The sequence below is a fragment of the Juglans regia genome, chromosome 7 (genome assembly GCF_001411555.2).
Source record: "Juglans regia cultivar Chandler chromosome 7, Walnut 2.0, whole genome shotgun sequence".
Taxonomy (NCBI): domain Eukaryota; kingdom Viridiplantae; phylum Streptophyta; class Magnoliopsida; order Fagales; family Juglandaceae; genus Juglans; species Juglans regia.
Genome location: NC_049907.1, coordinates 44,873,864 through 44,893,405, shown reverse-complemented (window position 1 = coordinate 44,893,405; position 19,542 = coordinate 44,873,864). Strand labels below are relative to the sequence as shown.

Sequence of the window (19,542 nt, the reverse complement as noted above, 5' to 3'; positions counted from 1 at the left end):
ATAGGTAGCAGTTGGGTCACCATACTTCCCCCCTGGCCCATCAATTGCTTCCCACCAATTATGGCGGTACTGTACACCATTTTCCTGCTTAATTCGCTAATACCCACGTTACTAATAGATCTCTAGCTACCTTTTTTTTTTTAATATAAAATAAATATGCATTTTTATTTTTCATTTATGAATTCACATCGGTTGCTAGCTGTAATATAAATTATGAAACTAAAGATGATCAAAATTCATGATTTAAACATTAACATTTCTTAAAATCAATTCCTCCTTCTTAAGTTTTTTAAACAAAGCGCATATCCAACATAGAGAAAACAAAAAAAAAAAAATAGTAGATTTCGCATTTTCCAAATTTCGGCCAAATAAGCAATTAGAATTACATTTTTTGAAGTCTTACAACCAAATGAACCTTTCCTCCTCCTCCCTTTCATATTTTCTCATCTCACATTATCCCTTAGTTCTATTTGTTTTTTTTTTTTTTTTTCCTTGGAAGGAAAAAAAAAGGACCCTAAGAGTTCAGATTCCTAAAGTAAAAAATTAGAAAAAAAAAACAAAAAGAAAAGAAAAATTCCCCACCCTAATTTCCTGACTAAACCCACTAGATCAAATGCCTAAAATCAGGCCCACTACGATGATGGATCAAGTAATCATCACCACCACCGTTTGATACGCCGAAAATTGACCCACGACTAAGAAATTGTTGTTGTTGAGTTCTATACACCTCCTTCTGCCTCCTCAGCTCCAAGACCTTCCTGTGTGAGTTGGAGTGCTTCGCCGACACAAAAGTTGGACTCGCGACGGGTCGGTACTCTGGCACTAGCCGACCCGACTTATAACGGACCCCACAAGCGTTACAAAGGGTCTTCGGGCCCATGGGCCCGGTCCGCCACTGTGGAGTCTTTTCGGCCGCACAGTGTAAACATTTCCGGCCCGACGAGTCTGAGTCGTTTTGTTTACTCTCTCTTTTCTTAGATGGTGTCGTCTTCGTGGTTGCAGATGATGGTTTCTCGATTGGAGTGTCGGCCTCGGACGGGGTGGTAAGGTGGAGGAGGCGTGTGGACCAGTCGCAAGGGGCGGCACGTGATCTCTTGCTACGGGCCTTGCCAGGCAGTGGAGTTTCGGGTTGGAAAAGGGGGACATTTCGGGTAGGAAGCGTTTCGGAGGAGGAGGACGATTCGGGTGTATGAGGTTTCGTGGCGGTGGCATTGGTGGGCCCAGTGAGAAAGTGGAGGCCTTGTTGGACCGAGAACGAGTCCTCCACGAAGTTCGACAACCATTCCAGCTCGGCCAGGTCGTCGTACTGTAACAAGACAACCCCAAACAAACAATGAATCCGTGAAATTCGAACGGAAAACAATTTCATACACTTCACGGATAAAACTGAATTTTGCTCGAACCAAATTCACGGAAGGAGCGTGAAAATATTATGCTCGATTTTTTTTAAAAAAAAAAAAGAAAAAAGAAAAGCAGTTACGGGGAGGAAATTTTATAAAGTAACGCGCCCGTAGTACTTTTTTAAGATGAATATTAGCTGGAAATCTTTTTGCAGAATGATGCTGTAATTTAATCAAATGAATGGGCCTAAGTGATTATGAAATTGTAGAAAGGACTAACGAACATGTGCAAAATTTCGAAATAATAGAAATTCCTTCTCAAGAATGAGAAAGCTTTTTTTGTTTAACTCAACATTACGATGGCGCTAAAATCGCGTAGAAATAATCAAATTTGTCATATCAGGTGAAAAGAGAAATTACCGGAACGAAGAGGTCGCCGGAGAACTGAGAGTCGCCAAAGGTCCGGGAGCCAAAGATGCCGGATAACTGAGCTCCGTTGCCCGAATTGCAGCTGTCGACAGCGGTTACGGTCGAAGAATCGTTAGAATTTCCGGCGACATTCTCAAAGAAACCGTCGGTCATCACGGCGTCTTCGTTCGAAAAGTCTAGGAGGTCGTCAACGGTGAAGTTCTCTCCTGGCTTCTGTTTTTCCGGCGACAATGGACCGGCACCCGCGCCAAAGCAATCTCCCATAAATAGCTCCGGTAGTTCCATCTCTGTGCGTATTGGTATATAAGAGAGAGTGGTGCTTTCTAGAGAGAGAGAGAGAGAGAGAGATAAAAATTGCAGCGTTTAGAGAGGTTGTGCCTGAGACAGATAGACTGAGAGCGGAGGTAGTGTGGGGTGGTTTTGAGGAGTGAAGATGAGGGCAATACTGTAAATTTGATCAAATTGGAGCATCTTCTTACATGTATCAGAGAGATGTACGAATTTGATAATAAATCATGGGAAGTGACTTGCAAGCTCTGTAAAGTTAAGTTCTCCTTCTGTTATTAGTTTAACTATACTCTTTCTCCCTAATAATAATAATAATAACATATTATTATTATTATTATTAATTATTACTATTATAGCATCACTTTTCTTTATACTCATTTATCTTTTTGTAAAATATATTTAAAGAATTAAAAAAATAAATAAAATAATCCTAAAAGACTAAAATAAAATTAAAAATAAACTAAAATTTAAAAAAATAATAGAATAAATCTTTTTAGTAAGACTTAATAATAAATAGAGTAGTAATAAATAACAAAAATCTTAATGGGAAGTGAAATGTCAACTTGTTAATTTTGTATTCTCGACACATATAACATTTAAGACATGACAGATTAGACTGTTAAAAATTTAAAGAAAGACAGACAAGAAGATTTAATTATGAGTTTCTTATGATCTAACACGTATAACATTTAAGACATGACAGATTAGACCGTTAAAAATTTAAAGAAAGACAAACAAAAAGGTTTAAACATGAGTTTCTTATGATCTAACGATGAAAATCTGTCCAAATTTGAAAACTCAAACGAGTATTTTTGCAAAAACGCTTAAAACCAGAAAATTTGTCTACAATTGATTCAAGAGTATTAAATTCTTATTGTTTCTTGTTTTGGAAACTAAAATATTCAAAAATATTATTTTAGACGTCAAGGTAGATATTTTTCATTTAAAATTTAATAATATTATGAGCAAGATGAAATAATAATAAAGATTTTTATCCTCAGTTTATAATAACTCATGCATGGTTTTGTAGTCTGTACGTTGGATGTTCAAAATTCAACCCCGTTAGAATCGCTCTCTCACAGGTTTTGTCGCCGGATTCCTCTGCTTACCTCTTCTAATTTTTTTATTCCCCGTCGAGGATTGTTCTTGCAATATATTTTTAAGCCTGTTATTATATTGCCTGCCCACGTTTAAGCACGATGGTTATAGCTCAATTTAGTCCTAATTTATTTTTATAATTTTTTTTAACTCATCACATCTCATTTCATCTAATTATTACAATTTTTTCAAATTTTCATATAAAATAAAATAAAATAAACAATTAAACATTTTTAAATTTTAAAATAAAAATATATATTTTAATAATATTTTATTTAATTTTTAACTTTAATCTTAATTTATCTTATCTTATTTATAAAAATAAATAAAATTTTAATAAAAAAATAACGGGCATGATGTAATCCACGTGGTCTCTTAGGATGATTTTTCACTTTTTATGCTGACCTTACCTGCCACATAAGATAAAGCGTAACGTTACAAACCACTTCCAGTGTTTGGTAAAAAAGTTGATAAAAATTTTGTATATCAGTGAGTCGGTTCGAGTCATTTTTTTGTTTTTTAATAGTAGAAGGGATAAGGCCTGCCTGCAGTTCATTTTAACTGTAATGTCAACTTTTCTTATTGATCTTTTAATTATTAATTTAAATTCAAATCAATTAAATAATTCATATCCCTTTTTTATTTATATATTTGTGTTCTTTTACTTTACTTCTTGCTCGCCTTTTTTTTTTTTTTTTTTCTTTAAGAGTCGGTGGGGTCGAGTAGCACGTGACAAAGGTGGAGGTGGTGTCAGCGATGCATGTGAGCGTTCTAAAGCTTTGGTCCAAAAGCCAACCCATTACCCCTAGAGCTGGTCAATTCCACGTGGCTGGAATCTATTGACCGCTTAGCCATTTTCTTTCCTTCGGTGCACCCTTCACACGTGCGTTGTGCTTAGAATGTCTAACACCAACGTGATAGCACGTGCAGGGAAGTCACGAGGATGGCACGCCCCGTACCTTCCTATCACACTGCGATGCCACTGCCACATGCGCGCCTCTAATTAAGGGCTTCCCTAATTAGGATTAAAATTATAAACTTCTATATAGAATTACGAAATTGTTTTATTTGGAGAATGATATGGTCTCATATACGTGGACGGTGGAATCTCCCATATGGTCTTTGACTTTTGCATATTGAATGATTAAACTTTTTTTTATTGTTATTATTGAAGAAACTGAAACGATAAATAATATATTTTGCTACTCCGTGCTATTGATTCCAAAACTTCCTTGGATTTATTTTTATGGCGGGGGATATTTTGGGCCCGGCCCAGATCAAGATCCAACAAGAATTCGGGTCCAGATCAAAAGTTAAATATTGAGGAAGAAAAATAAAAAGAAAAATAAGAGATCAACATTTATTTATTATTATTATTTTTTTTCCTTTCACATGTTGGTATGTTGTGTAGAAGATGATTAGTATAATTTTTCTTTACGAAAAATTGCTAAAAGAACAAGTACTTCATCATCCTCTTTGATTGCAAGGAAAAGAAAAATACGATTGGGGAAACAAAGGGAAAATACCAGTGGTGAAATCTTACCATGCCAAACCTTAAAATAAAACCAGGCATTCCATCAATATCAAAAAGTTCTCTCTATAACCACAAGCACTTTAGCTGAAGTGATTAAGGTGTGGGATTGGGGTAGTTTCTATGTTGAATCATACCAATACAGGCGTGCACCTTATTAGAGACAGTTGCCTCATCAATGTAGACTAGCCAAATATAGAACTTGACTCAAAATAATTGCAACGAGTAATTCTATATACCATGCTTTTATATCACAATATCGATGTGGTATTTATCAACAACCATTAGACCAATTCTTTTTTTTTTTTTAAGAAATTATGTTCAAACATTGATGAGCAATACCGTATCTGTATAATGAGATAGAAGTAGGATCATTGAGAATCTAGCATTCTCAAATTTCAAAATGGAGAGAGAAATCCACCATTTGTCCATTTCCAGACATCAACAAATTTCAAGAGAATTCCAACAAAACTACAAGCCACATTTGGTCTTGTTAGTCCAGTCTTTTGATAAAATCTTCCAGTTTGGAAGTTTCAACATATGTAAAGAAACAATGAGACCTATACATGTGAATAAAAAACATTCAGAACGGAAACCTAAGTGCAAAAGTTTCAAAAGATGGATTTCATGGCTCAACTGTCGTCACTTGTTGCCACTCCCCATCCACCGCTTCCCTCCACAGTATCACGTTGTTGTTTCCATCAGCCACAGCCAATAAGTTTCCTGTCAGCGACCAGGAGACCCTCCAGACTGGAGTCTTAAAATCATTCAAAACCTTGCCTTCCCACTGATCCCCCTCCTTGGCCACAGTCCATATAATGACTCTGCCATCTTCCGAGGCACTAGCAATTGTAGATTTTGGAAGCCCTAAGTTGGGTGCCCATGCAACATCATGGACCCAATCTGTGTGCATCTGAAGAGCTGGAAAGCAATCCATCTTCCAATTCCCATCATAGAGCTTCCACACCTTCACAGTATTATCACAACCACCAGAACAGAGCTTCTGAACAGGATCAAGCAGGCCGGAACCAACAAGAGCACCGGGTGCAGTTGAGGGAGCCCATGAGACAGAAGTTACGCCAAGTGGGTGAGCTTGGTCGATTCTTGATGCATCCCAACCACCATTTGGTTTTGCAGTGAAAACCGAGATATTTCCATCAGAGGAGCCACATGCTAGGCAAAGACCCAGTTCATGAGGAGCCCAAGCAATAGAATTGACAGATGACTTGTGGTCACTAAAGACATGAGCTTGAATCCACTCATTCTGATTACCCTCCTTCCATATTATTACACGCCCATCATAAGAACACGAAGCGAGTAAAGACCCAAATTTTGGGTGAGCCCAGGCCACCTGCCAAACAGGTCCTTGGTGGCCAGTTAAGGTTGCAAGATGTTGAGAGTCTGAATTGCTCACCCCAGTGATCTTAATTGAAAGGTCTGACGAGGCAGTGGCAACACGCTTTCCATAGTAGTCCATAGCCAAATCGTGCACCACATCTTGATGCCCAGTTTCAATCTTTTGTGAAGGCATCTTTCTATGATTATCCAATGCTTCAAAACAAAAAGGTCAATGAATTTAAAACCTATCCATCCTTAAACTGGTTTGCACACAAATTCAAATCTTCCTAAAAAGATTGAATTAAATAACTTAACATTTGATTGCAAAGTACAAGAAAAAAGCAAAGCAAAAAAGCTTAAAATCTGTGTTTTCCACTGTTTTCGGCCTCGTTTGGTTACACAAATGAGATGAGATAAAGTTGAAAGTTGAATAAAATATTGTTATAATAAAATATTTTAATATTTTGTTTTGAGATTTGAAAAAGTTGGATTGTTTATTATATTTTGTATAAGAAAGTTGTAATAATTAAATAAAATGATATTGTAACCAAACCAGGCTTAATTTCGATATCAACGGGCAAAAATCTTAAACAATCCAATACCTGCATTATTTTCATGTTATCCATTATTTCAGGCTGCCAAATTATAGAAATGCGAATCTAAACATCGCAATCTAGGTATGGGCTCAACTAAACGACCGAAAAAGAAAATGGGGGCACAGATAACAACGCACCAAACATAAGGTTAGAGAAAATTGGGTGAGGAGGGGGGGGGGGGGAGAGAGAGAGAGAGAGAGAGAGAGAGAGAGAGGATATATATTATATATACGAATCAAGGGGTTAGAAAATGAGAAATATGAGTGAGATCTAAAAAAAGTCGTTCACGGGTAAGTCAACTCCCCCATGAACTGCATCTACCCATCTGAAAATTTTGAAACGGACGACGCACCCTCATTTTTCAAAATTTACCCTTGGTACACAGCCTAATACCTACTGATTAAACAATGAAGAAAACGTCCCTGATTCCACATTCCAGAACCTCCCCCCCCAGCACCCGACCGCAAACACGGACAATAAGATGCAGATTAATTTCTATTTTCTTCAATTTTACAAAACGAACAAAACAAAAAAAAAAAAACAACTGCCGCTGATGAGTATTGAGTTCGAAATGAGAGGCATTACCTGATCCAGGAGTAAGACGAGGAAAACCGATTGTTCAGGTATCGCAGAGAAAGTAATCAGGGATGTTTGGGCGTGATGTAACTACCGCAGAGAAAGTGAGAGAGGAGGTCTGAGCTTTAAAAATAAAGGACTGGACTAAAGGGGCCCATCGTCCATTTCTGAAGAGGTGAAGGAACGAGGATGCGTAAGACAAAAGCCCACAATGAACAGTACAAAGTCCAGAGAAACCTACCCGATTCGTTTCTAAATGGGAATGTCGATGATTCATTTTTCATTCACTATAAATGGTGCAGTATTAGCCCCAATGCCAACATAAAGAGGGTTATTATTTTATGAGCAATACAAGTTACATATCTCAAATAGATAAATTTCATATAAATTCTTTATAAATTACATAAAAATTCTTTATAAATTTCATATTACATATCTCAATTTAATCTTTCGTCTAAATGCATCATTTCCCAGTATCGAAACTGTCAAAATTGAAAAAACTTGACACACTTAGCTTATATTAATTATAAATTGGTGTCTATGGTCCAACTGCTGTAATCACAGCCATTGACTGTGATTTTAAAAATGTCTACTTATATAGCATTGGCATTGGTTAGAAGTCAAAGTTTGGCAAACTTGTTTTGGTTAAAAGTCAAAGTAATTAAAGTATAATCCCACATTAAATTAGGTAAAAAAAACTAAAATAATAATATATATTATTTTATTAATAATTTATTAATATTTTGCCACTACACTAAACACATGTTAATTATTAATTTATAAATTATTAAAATATTAATTAACATATGATTAGTGTTATCGTTAGAATGCAAATAATTAAAAATTTAAAAATTAAATATAGATTTGATATGTGAACAGTGGTATATTTTGCACTTCACTAGCATTTGGCTAGTCCAGTTCATGCAAGTTAAGATGTATGTTAAAAGTTAAATAAAATATTATTTTTAATAATATTATTATTTTGATATTTAAAAGTATTGAATTTTTTATTATGTTTTTTTGTAAAAATTTAAAAATTGTTTTTATTATTTTTGAAATAAGATGAAAAATTGTTAAAAAAAAAAATGCAGTTTCAAGTTTTAAATGCAGCTTGCATCAGACCCAATAGTTTTTTTTTTTTTTGACTGCAGTAATACCTGGATACAGAATATGCATCCGTATTTGTCCTTTTTCAGCAGGTACTATATTATCATCCACCAGAAGAAAAAATAAATAAAGCATTGTACTTTAATTTTTTTAATTTATTTTTCTCAAGAGTCAAGCGTACTATTTTATTATTTATGGTAACATGTCTTTTTTTTTTTTTTTCTTAATAGCCTCTATTTAAAGCATTCTTATTAAATTAGTTAAAAGTTAAATCTAATGAGAATTTAACTATTAGATCATAAAATTACTTACATTGAATTAACTATATTCTAAATATTTAGAATATAGCTACAATAATATCTAAATTAATTTCTAAATTTGGAACATACTATTCATTCATAAAATCCCTTTTATATTATTTTTTTTCTCTCCTTTTAATATCAATTATTTCTCTATCCATTTTAAATGACAATTAAAAAAATATAGTTAGAATATAATTACTAATTAATATATAATATTATGAATAGTAAAATATGATAAAATAAAATAAATTCATAATTAAAAAATTTTTAAAATTATTAATTACTCATTACTATATAATAAATAAATAGATAATCTAATGTAGAGATTTGATGTGAATAGTTAAAGTTAAATTTATCTTATATTATTTTATTATCATATAATGAAAAAATAATTATTCCAATATAGAAATTTATGTAAATGTAATAGTTAAATATTAAATTTATTTTACATTTATAAAAAATATACTTTAACTTTAACTAATCTAATAAAAATGTTCTTAGAGAATATCTTAAAATCTTCCACTGATAATTTTTTACTCTTTATTTAATGTTTAATTTTTAATTTTTAATTTTTAATTTTCCTGATATCCAAGCAGACACATAAGGCACGATAAGGCCTGCTGACCCCTTTATGTCCCTACAGATAGCATCACTCACCCACCATCTCATCACTCCCATTTTCTTTTATGTCACATGTCAATCTCAGGGTCATGTCATGTATGTGGGTATATATGTTACGACTATATACCGATGGCAGTGCTATGATGACGTCGGAATTATATACATATATATTTTTTTAATTAACTGTCGAGGAAATATTTAATTAATTAATTATTATTATTATTATTATATATTGAGCTTTTAAAATCGAGGGAGGACGCATGCAAAAACCTCATCATGGTGTCCTCTGTATCCCACGCAAACTCTCCGCTCTACCCCAAAATCCAAATTGCTTTTGTAATTTTTTAAGCTCCTGATTCACCACCCACTATCTTTCTCAAATGCCCCCACTTTTACACCGAATTACCTCCTCTCAAATTGCTTTCGTTTTACAGCACTGCCCTCTGAACGGAGGGCATCCCCTGTGTCATCTTTTTTTATAAAAATCAGTAATCCTCAAGTTTAACAAAGAATATTTAGATTAAATAATAAAAAGTTCGTTAAAAAAGTTTCGATTAAAATATATAAACTATTTTTTATTAACCATTTTGTGTCATAAAATGTGAAGAGAGAGACGAGGGTTAAATTTGAGATCTCACTGAGGTTCCGGGAAACACCGTTTTCAAGTTCAGACTTCAGAGTCTTGAGACTGTCCGCAAGGGCACTTTCGTCACGACCGCATCCGCACCACTTTTGTAAAAATAATAATAAAAAAAAAAAAAAGGAAAAGGAAAAAGTACAGTAGAGAATGAAGACCTCTGAGCGGAAAGTGACGAACCAATGAAAACTCAGGGCCAGGGAGCAAACGCAACACCACCAACAACAAAGAAGGCAAATGAAACCAAAAGCAAATCAGAGCAAAAAAGCTTTTCCTCTGTCTTCAGGCTAGGTCTCACTCTTTCCTGATTATTGTCAACTTACCCCCATTCCCACCTCTTCTTTTGGTTCCTTTTGCTTCCGAAAGCAACAGATCACATGCTTCACAACATCTTCCACTAGTTTCACCCTAAGACAGAGATAGAGAAGAAGGGAAAGATATCCCATTTTCGGGAGTGTAATGCCTTTGATTTGTGCTATGTTTTTTTGTTTCTTTTCGTGAAACCTTAGGAAAATGTTTCAGGGGTAGCAGAGGAATATTTGGGGACCATGAAAATTGGTCAAACTGTGTCGTTTTGGCTGGTTTCGAGGCCGTAAAAAGGGTGAAATCGGCAAGAATATTTGGTTTCAGAGCAACTTTGGATCTTCTGGGAAAACCCTCTATTCTGGGCTTGTTTTTTGTTTTTTTTTTTTTACAGTTTCCGAGTTGGTAACTTGGTGGTTGGGACTTGTACTGAGGATTAGCTGAGTTGGATCTTGGTCGAGTTGTTGGATGGGTGAAAGAGCTTAGCTTTAAATCAGGGGGAAACATCTGGTGCGAAACGTTTCGTGGTGTTTTTGTTTTCGGTATTTTGTGAAACACTTCTTACTCAGGTGCTTCGAGTGTTTTCGCGATAATTCGTTAGGTTCAAGCTCTGATCTCGAAAGATTTATGTTTTCTTGTGTTTGGGGCTGTCTCTTATTGAGAAAACACGGGTTGCTGCGTTCTAGTTAAGGATATATATTGGTGTCCCTTCGACGATTTATCTTATCATTTCGTTTTTCAATCTCAGTATTGCAGACAGATTGTATTACTTCAAGACGTGGACACAAAATTAGAAAATGCATAACTTCTCATAAGACTTCCGTCTGTCTGTCTTATTGCCCTGGAGCTCTGGCAAGTGCTTGGAGTTGTCATTAAGGAAGATAAGCCACTTGGTTCAGTTCAGCTTTTTGTGGGTCACTTGAGTTTGAAGTTAGATTTCCATTTGTGGCTAATTTTGCTGCTTTGAAGCTCTAGGAAGTGCTCGAGATAATCGATAAGGAAGTGAATCTACTTGGGATTTCTTTCTTTTTTTGTAGGGTACTTATATCTGAAGTGCGAGTTAAATTTGTGGTTGCTTTTGTTGGTTTGAATCTCTTAGAAGTGTTGGAGATTGTGCTTAGGGAGGAGCTGATTGGTTTTGGTTCAGTTTTTTTTTATCAATAAGTTTCGTTTATCTGATTGGAGATGGCAATGTCCTGCAAGGATGGTAAACCAGGGATAGACAACGGCAAGTATGTCCGGTACACACCTGAGCAGGTTGAAGCCCTCGAGAGGCTCTATCACGACTGCCCGAAGCCAAGTTCGATTCGCCGCCAGCAGCTTATCCGCGAGTGCCCAATTCTCTCGAATATCGAGCCCAAACAGATCAAGGTCTGGTTCCAGAACAGAAGGTATGGAGGTTTGCCGGTGTACATTACGAATGTGCGGTCTTTGTTTGTTGCTAGTGAAACGATGACATGAGAGCCCCGCCATGGACTCTCCCCTCACTATGACTGACAAATGAACTTCTAGTGAAACAATGACTGATAAAATTAGTAGAATGTGAAAATGTTGAATTTTTTATGTCTTATACTTGAGCTGTATGATGAAAAATTCGCAATTTAATTGAAACGCTTTTTCTTCACCTACATTTATTTTTTCGGTTTCCAGATAGTTACCCTGCCATGCTTTTAATAACAATTTCTTTCATTCATGTCTTCAGATGCAGAGAGAAGCAGAGGAAAGAGGCTTCGCGGCTTCAAGCTGTGAATAGGAAGCTGACGGCCATGAACAAACTTTTGATGGAGGAAAATGATAGGTTGCAGAAGCAGGTCTCACATCTGGTGTATGAGAATGGTTACTTCCGCCAACATACCCAGAATGTAAGAAATTATGAAGTTTACTACTCTCTCTCATCACAGCACCGTTGTGTTTTTTCCCCTACGATCTGTCGCAACTGAAAGAACCTGGATATTTTATTATTACCATCACCGCTGTTATTATCTACTAAATTGTGTGGAAACTGAGATTGGAGGTTGACTTTTCTTTTAGACAACGCTTGCAACCAAAGACACAAGTTGTGAATCGGTGGTGACGAGTGGTCAACACCATTTGACACCTCAGCATCCGCCGAGGGATGCTAGTCCTGCAGGGTTAGTGAGAATATGGTTGTTTAGTCCTTTTCATTCATTGTGCTGTGTGACCACCTTGTTCTTTGCGCTAGTGGCTGATTAATGCATGCTTGTATTTTTTTCCAGGCTTTTGTCCATTGCAGAAGAGACTTTAGCAGAGTTTCTTTCAAAGGCCACTGGAACTGCTGTGGAGTGGGTCCAAATGCCTGGAATGAAGGTATTTTTTTACACGTTTTTTATTTTAAGTTTTCTTATTTAAATGATAGTTCTTTCCCAATGCATGGAATAAATAATATTTACTCAGATAATTAAATTACAAACCTTGGTATTTACTGTGCTCTTTAGTGCTAGACCTCTAATTCTGATGACATATTTTTCCTGGTTTATTGGGGAAACATTACAGTAAAAAAGGTTGCTGCTGTTCAATTCTGTGTTTTAGATGCTACAAATTGCTCGGTCGAACAACTAGTTCTAATCTTTCTTTGTGCTCAGCCTGGTCCGGATTCCATTGGAATCGTTGCTATTTCTCATGGTTGCACTGGAGTGGCAGCACGAGCCTGCGGCCTAGTGGGTCTAGAACCTACAAGGGTAGGTGTTTTTTCGGTTTTCTCCCTTAAATACTCTGCTCCTATTTTGAGCAGTTAAGATAATCTTGTTTACTTAATTACTTGTGCTTTTCAGGTTGCAGAAATCCTCAAGGATCGGCCTTCGTGGTTCCGCGATTGCCGAGCTGTGGATGTTCTGAATGTGCTGCCCACAGCAAATGGTGGAACCATCGAGCTGCTTTACATGCAGGTAACACTAGTTATTGTATCCTTATAGTGTCTGTTGGAGCAGTTTACTTACTTTATCAATCTTCTTTTTTGTTAATGATGTAGCTCTATGCGCCAACTACATTGGCGCCTGCTCGTGATTTCTGGTTGCTACGTTATACTTCTGTTTTAGAAGATGGCAGCCTTGTGGTACGTGGTCTCAAAGTAACTGGGCTTATGATTCTTCACGGAATTGAATATCCTAGTCGATTGACTTGGTTTACACAAGTGCATATATGTTCATACACATGAAGTCATCCTTATTGTTTCAACTTTCAAATGGTGTGCAGGTCTGTGAGAGGTCACTTAAAAATACCCAAAATGGTCCAAGCATGCCGCCTGTGCAGCATTTTGTGAGAGCAGAAATGCTGCCTAGCGGGTATCTCATACGACCTTGTGAGGGTGGTGGTTCAATCATACACGTCGTTGATCATATTGATTTGGAGGTACAAAACCAGCCCATACTGTATTTGATAATCATTGGTTGCTTGCTTTGGTTTTTGGAATATTTGTTTAGATGAAGTTTAACTTCCACTTGCTGCTCTTATTAAATAAGCCATGGAGTGTACCAGAAGTATTACGCCCACTGTATGAATCCTCGACTGTGCTTGCACAAAAGACGACTATGGCGGTAAGATTAGCTTTCTACTTATGTCATGGTACAAAGTGTGACTGTTACTACTACTGCCTGGGACAAATAGAACCATCACGGAAAACTTCTTATTTACTTGAGAAAGGGTTAATTGTAAACTATAAAGGGGAGAGTTTTTATATTCCATATGGTCTTTCTCATTTTCATACAGGCTCTACGCCAGCTGAGGCAGATAGCTCACGAGGTTTCTCAGTCTAACGTTACAGGCTGGGGCAGGCGACCTGCAGCTCTCAGAGCACTTAGCCAGAGGCTGAGCAGGTTAACATATTCTTATCATTTGACATGACTCTACATTCCATTAATATTCCGCTGCTGTTCTAAATCCAATAGATGTTTTCTGGCAGGGGTTTTAATGAGGCACTTAATGGGTTTACTGATGAGGGGTGGTCGATGATGGGAAATGATGGCATGGATGATGTTACTATTCTTGTGAACTCATCTCCTGAGAAGCTGATGGGTTTAAATCTTCCTTTTGCTAATGGATTTCCAGCTGTCAGTAATGCTGTCTTGTGTGCTAAAGCATCAATGCTATTGCAGGTCAGGGTGCTGATTGCTTGTGATATTTCTTTACCAATTGCCTGTGGAAATAAATACCTGGAGATAAAAATGTTATAGCAGTTTGTTAGTTAATTATGCTATTTGATTGTATTAGTTGTTCAGGTGAGTGGCCTTTCAAATGTACAAGCACTGTCCCATTCTTATGGGGAGAATTTTTTAACACAAGACAATCAAAACCTCTTTTATTTTTTCCGTGTTGTGATTACCAATTCCTCACTATAGAATAAATCCACAACTGTATGATTATGTTTTAGTCAACAATACTTGATTGTTTTTAAGTATCTCTGAAGCATGTAATGTTAAGTATTACAGAAAACTTATTATGTGGTTGAAAATATTTTGGACCTGAATTTTGCAAATTATTCTTATTTTGATCCTGTACTTATTGTTTCTTTTTCAGAATGTCCCTCCTGCGATTCTTCTTAGATTCCTGCGAGAGCACAGATCTGAATGGGCAGACAACAATATTGATGCTTATTCGGCTGCAGCTATTAAAATTGGTCCCTGTAGCTTACCAGGTTCTCGAGTTGGAGGCTTTGGGGGCCAAGTTATACTTCCACTAGCTCACACCATGGAGCATGAAGAGGTGAGCAATAACTCTCAAATCTGTCTTTAATGTATTCCTATCTGTTTGTTGTTGGTATTATTTTTACAAGTCATTGTTATTAGTCTTGTTATTCATGCATCTGATACTTATTTCTTTGTATTCAAGTTCTTGGAAGTCATCAAGTTGGAAGGTGTAGGCCCTACTCCTGAAGACGCCATAATGCCTAGAGAGATGTTTCTATTGCAAGTAATTTTTCTCTTTATTGCTTGTCTGCTCCACTATTATGTCTTGTCCGATTTAAACTTGTGAAGTCATACATTGTGTTTTCATTTAGCTTAGCCTGGATTGCCTTAGGCGTTGTTTTATAAAATTTCCATATGTTTGGATTAAGTTATGTGACAAAGGAGTGTATAACGAACCGATTTTGGAATTTGAATTGAGATGATAATTTTTTGGGTTGTCCAAGGCTGAAAAACTGACCTATCGGTGCGGTTCCTGCCCAGTTGGTTCACCAGTTTGCACAGGGTTCAAACTGGGAACCGAACAAACCGATGTCAGTTTTCTCCACCGGTTTCGGCCTGTTCCAGCATCCAGCTGCCGGTTCTGGTCAATTCCAGCCGGTTTTATCGGTTTCTGTCCACCCCTAGGGTTGGCAACTTTCTCAGAGTTCAATATCCATTCTCCTTGTTATCTGGTTAAATTGTAGTTTTATTATTTTTGAAAGCTATATTTTCTCTTATAGGTTGTTTGCTTTTATCTCGTGGCCTATTTGTGCAAATTGCGTTTCCTTCTGTTATAAGAGGAACCACTAGTTTTGTAATAACCACACTGTCGTATATCAGTGTTCTTCAATTAATCAAAATCATATCTGCTCTCTCCTTTTCCTTATCTTAAAGTTCCAAGTGAACAAAACCAGGCTGCCTTCTAATCTGGTGCCTTAGCAACTGCTATTGGAATAAAGTAGCTGGCTTCCTTTACCCATTTTGGTGCACATGTTGACAACTGAGCATATGGAATTAAATGGTATCAACATACATGGTTGAATTGGTCTGGGAAGTTGATATAGTGCACAAACCATCTTCTTGTTGTCTTATCTTTTTTTTTTTGGTTTCTCACACTGTTCTCATTCATGTTATATTTTTTTAATTTACTTGTCTTTACTTTTCTGTTTTAATAGCTTTGTAGTGGAATGGATGAGAATGCTGTTGGAACCTGTGCGGAGCTGATCTTTGCTCCAATTGATGCTTCTTTTGCTGACGATGCACCTCTTCTGCCTTCTGGTTTTCGCATCATCCCTCTTGATTCTGGGAAGGTTAGCTTCAAATCCCATGTACCGTGTTTTGCGAGTTCTCTCTTACCACATTCTGTTAGTTTCTTAACTGATGCACCCTAAAATATTGTAGGAAGCCTCTAGTCCAAACCGCACACTGGACCTTGCCTCCGCTCTTGAAATTGGGCAAGCTGGTAATAGAGCGTCTACCGATTATTCTGCTAATTCTGGCTCCGTGAGATCTGTGATGACAATAGCATTTGAATTTGCATTTGAGAGCCACATGCAAGAACATGTAGCATCCATGGCTCGTCAATATGTCCGCAGCATTATATCATCAGTTCAGAGGGTGGCATTAGCACTCTCTCCCTCTCATTTGAGTTCACAGGCAGGCCTTCGGCCACCATTGGGTACTCCTGAAGCTCAGACCCTTGCTCGTTGGATCTGCCAGAGTTACAGGTGTGGAAGTTATAATTTTCAAATGTATTCAAGTGACTGTTTTGCTGTGCTGTCCTTAAATTGGCCTGTCTTAGATTAAGGGTTAATGAATCACTTCAGACTTTTTTTTTATAAGTAAATGAATCACTTCACACTTGGATATTGGAAGAGCCACATGTTGCAATTTTGGCTAATCATCATGATGTATGATACTTTAAGTCAGAGCACTGACCCTTGGTTGCCGATGGTAAAGTCTCCTAAGGTAAATAGAACATTTGTAGGACCATTTCCAGATGTTTTATTTGAGGCATGATTGCCAGCATGTCACACATCCAAAGCAGCTGAAGGAGCAGATTATGACTTTGAAGTAGTAGCACATTCTAAACTTAAAAGAGTATCGGCCATCTGAAATGACTCCCTAACTGATCCGGCACATGAGAGCTCTGGAACCTCGTAGACTCCAATACTTGATGGTCAATTAGCTAATGTGAGCTACACCACATAATGGTGGCAGGGTGATGGCAGGTTGTTAGCGGATGTGAGATCTTGCATCCTGCCACCAGACTAGGCAGCATAGGTCTATTGGGTTCAGAGAGTCATTTTTCCATCATCCATCATTGATTACCACTCCAAGCTCTATTGGAAATCTGTTTTCCTATCTGATCCTGACCTTACCAATGCCAGAAACCCACCACCTTCGGTCAGGTTTGAAAGGCGGTTATTTTGCCTAGCCTAAAACATTTGACCTTTTAAGAATCAATCTCCTCTTAGTACTGTCTGCATGTGACACCTTTTTTTTTCCTTTCCCACGAAATAGGAGTGAGAGGAGAGTTGTTAACATTCGTCCTTTGTATTTCTGGTTCAATCTGTCAGAACAAGAGCATCACCAAATTTGATCTCATCTTAAAAACTTTGATTATTAACTGTTAGCATGAGATTCCTTGTCTTACTGGTAGCTAATGAAGACACGCTCAATGCTTGATCTCATCTTACACTTGACAGTATGACAGGCGAAGCAGGACATTTTTTTTTTTTTACTTTTTCTTCTGTATTAGTTGTTTTATTTGAGAATTTTTACCAATAAATTTTTTTTTTTTTTTGGAGACTTTTGAAAGGGAATCAGTGTTATGTATTCCATGGTCAGAATAGTCGTGTGGCTCTTTTTAAATTTTCAGGTGCTATATGGGTGTGGAGCTACTCAAATCTGGCAATGAAGGGAGTGAATCCATCCTCAAAACCCTGTGGCATCACTCAGATGCAATAATGTGCTGCTCTTTGAAGGTGTGCATGAAAACTACTTTGCTAAGAGCCCACCCCCTCTCTCCCAACATGAGAATGCTCAAAGTCCTTGATAATTATCTCTCAGACTAAAACAAAGGAGTGTAGAGTACGAATAGCCAAATCAAATGCCTAATCTGTAAAAGAGATTATTTTCTGATAACCATGCCAAATCAAACTTTGATTTCTATGCTTAGAATGTGAGGTTGAACAAGTATTCATGAACTGTCTTATGTTTATTGCCCTCATAATTTTTGAAGATATGAATTCCAATCCATATGTGTGCAGATTTCATTAGAGTTCAATTATTGAGTTTTTACCAATAAAATCTGACGTCCACTTTATTCAGGCATTGCCGGTTTTTACGTTTGCGAACCAGGCAGGGCTTGACATGCTTGAGACCACCTTGGTTGCATTGCAAGACATAACTCTGGAAAAGATATTTGATGATCATGGTCGAAAAACGCTCTGCTCAGAGTTCCCACAGATAATGCAACAGGTCTGGCAAAATCATCTGAAATCTGTATCTTTCTCATTTGATTTCATGTTCTTAGTAATTGAAACCAAACGTACATATGCTTAAGGGGAGCTAGCATAGGGCTTCAATGGAATTATTGTGAAGTATAGAAGCCCTCAGTAGTACCAGTTAATAAGAGTTGTGATATATTTCTTTACTCGTAATGAGGTCATTTTTGTGCTGCATAAGGCAATACTTGAAAGACTTTATTAAACTTATTTGATAAGGTCGGGATTAGTTGATTGGTTTTTAACCTATGTTTTACTTTTCTCCTTTCGGTAGGGCTTTGCATGTCTCCAGGGTGGTATCTGTCTCTCAAGCATGGGCCGACCAGTCTCCTATGAGAGAGCAGTGGCTTGGAAGGTGCTGAATGAAGAAGAGAATGCTCATTGCATCTGCTTTATGTTTGTGAATTGGTCTTTTGTATGACATTAACATATCGGAGGCAGATCAAATGAACTATGGAATTTCCAAAATCTTTATGTTCTATTGGCTTGTTAGTCTTTTTGCTAAAAAACCTTGTCACTGATCAAGACTGGGTGTGTTACCCCGCTTTAGTTTGTACCCTGAAAGTGATGCATGTTCCTTTGTATTTTATTGCTTTAATCAGTCAATTGATTTTAAGGAGGCACTCACTCAAATGCAACATATTCTTCTAGGGGCTGGACTGTCCCAAGGTCCCACACCCAGGTTTGGGTTGGTACTTAAGTAGTAGAGCAGAAGAAAGTCAAGTCTAGGGTTGAATTATGGCATTCGTGTTGTAATCTCATTTGAACAGGCAGCATCGAAGGTGGGTTGGAAGGTATCCCAAGTATCCAACATCTAAAAATTGGTCATGTTTCCCGAACCAGACCAAACTGAAGCTGCTGAGGACCAAGCCGGGCTGACCTTTGATTTATTGAATTTGACCATGTATGTTACGTGCTGAGCTTTTTCATGTACTTGTACAGATCACATGATGTAACTAGCGAATTTATTCCGATCTCCCTAGTCCCAAGTACGAACTTATCATTTATCAATGCTTGGTGTTCATTCAAAACGTTAATGATTGGTACACCTTGAACCCCGAGAACCTGACCTATAAAAAAGAATGAAACCGAGCTTTTTCAGTTGATGAGTGCAATTTGGTTTGGTCTTGGATGGTTGGGCTTCAAAGTTCAAAGCCCTTGGGGCCTCGACCCAGATCTAGAACA

General features: G+C 37.1%; 3 protein-coding genes across 3 annotated transcripts; 1 reads left to right on the top strand and 2 right to left on the bottom strand.

The window, feature by feature from the left end:
* Positions 1–349: 349 nt before the first annotated feature.
* Positions 350–2,204, bottom strand: LOC109004901 (GATA transcription factor 9-like). Its single transcript, XM_018983609.2, has 2 exons — positions 1,761–2,204; positions 350–1,306 (listed from the first exon to the last, which is right to left on the bottom strand). Exons 1-2 carry the CDS (start codon positions 2,052–2,054, stop codon positions 605–607), a joined length of 996 nt encoding a protein of 331 aa, XP_018839154.1. The 5' UTR covers positions 2,055–2,204; the 3' UTR covers positions 350–604.
* Positions 2,205–5,060: 2,856 nt separating this feature from the next.
* Positions 5,061–7,337, bottom strand: LOC109004902 (protein transport protein SEC13 homolog B-like). The gene is made up of 2 exons (XM_018983610.2): positions 7,206–7,337; positions 5,061–6,237 (listed from the first exon to the last, which is right to left on the bottom strand). The coding sequence occupies exon 2, from the start codon at positions 6,215–6,217 to the stop codon at positions 5,312–5,314; it is 906 nt and encodes a 301-aa protein (XP_018839155.2). The 5' UTR covers positions 6,218–6,237; positions 7,206–7,337; the 3' UTR covers positions 5,061–5,311.
* A 2,749-nt stretch (positions 7,338–10,086) lies between these two features.
* Positions 10,087–18,978, top strand: LOC109004903 (homeobox-leucine zipper protein ATHB-15). The gene is made up of 18 exons (XM_035692387.1): positions 10,087–11,557; positions 11,869–12,028; positions 12,198–12,298; positions 12,404–12,494; positions 12,770–12,865; positions 12,959–13,072; positions 13,156–13,239; positions 13,380–13,535; positions 13,646–13,720; positions 13,893–13,999; positions 14,086–14,278; positions 14,700–14,885; positions 15,012–15,092; positions 16,024–16,158; positions 16,250–16,575; positions 17,730–17,835; positions 18,182–18,331; positions 18,632–18,978. The coding sequence occupies exons 1-18, from the start codon at positions 11,352–11,354 to the stop codon at positions 18,776–18,778; spliced, it is 2,514 nt and encodes an 837-aa protein (XP_035548280.1). The 5' UTR covers positions 10,087–11,351; the 3' UTR covers positions 18,779–18,978.
* Positions 18,979–19,542: the final 564 nt, after the last annotated feature.

What these genes read in the sequence shown, in the direction of transcription:
- LOC109004901 (XM_018983609.2), bottom strand. Translation starts at nt 2,054, where the DNA reads ATGGAACTACCGGAGCTATTTATGGGAGATTGCTTTGGCGCGGGTGCC. An exon ending in CCGGCGACCTCTTCGTTCCG is followed by an intron (nt 1,307 to 1,760) that starts GTAATTTCTCTT and finishes GTCTTGTTACAG; the next exon opens with TACGACGACCTGGCCGAGCT.
- LOC109004902 (XM_018983610.2), bottom strand. Translation starts at nt 6,217, where the DNA reads ATGCCTTCACAAAAGATTGAAACTGGGCATCAAGATGTGGTGCACGAT.
- LOC109004903 (XM_035692387.1), top strand. Translation starts at nt 11,352, where the DNA reads ATGGCAATGTCCTGCAAGGATGGTAAACCAGGGATAGACAACGGCAAG. An exon ending in GTCTGGTTCCAGAACAGAAG is followed by an intron (nt 11,558 to 11,868) that starts GTATGGAGGTTT and finishes TCATGTCTTCAG; the next exon opens with ATGCAGAGAGAAGCAGAGGA. An exon ending in TCCCTCTTGATTCTGGGAAG is followed by an intron (nt 16,159 to 16,249) that starts GTTAGCTTCAAA and finishes AAAATATTGTAG; the next exon opens with GAAGCCTCTAGTCCAAACCG.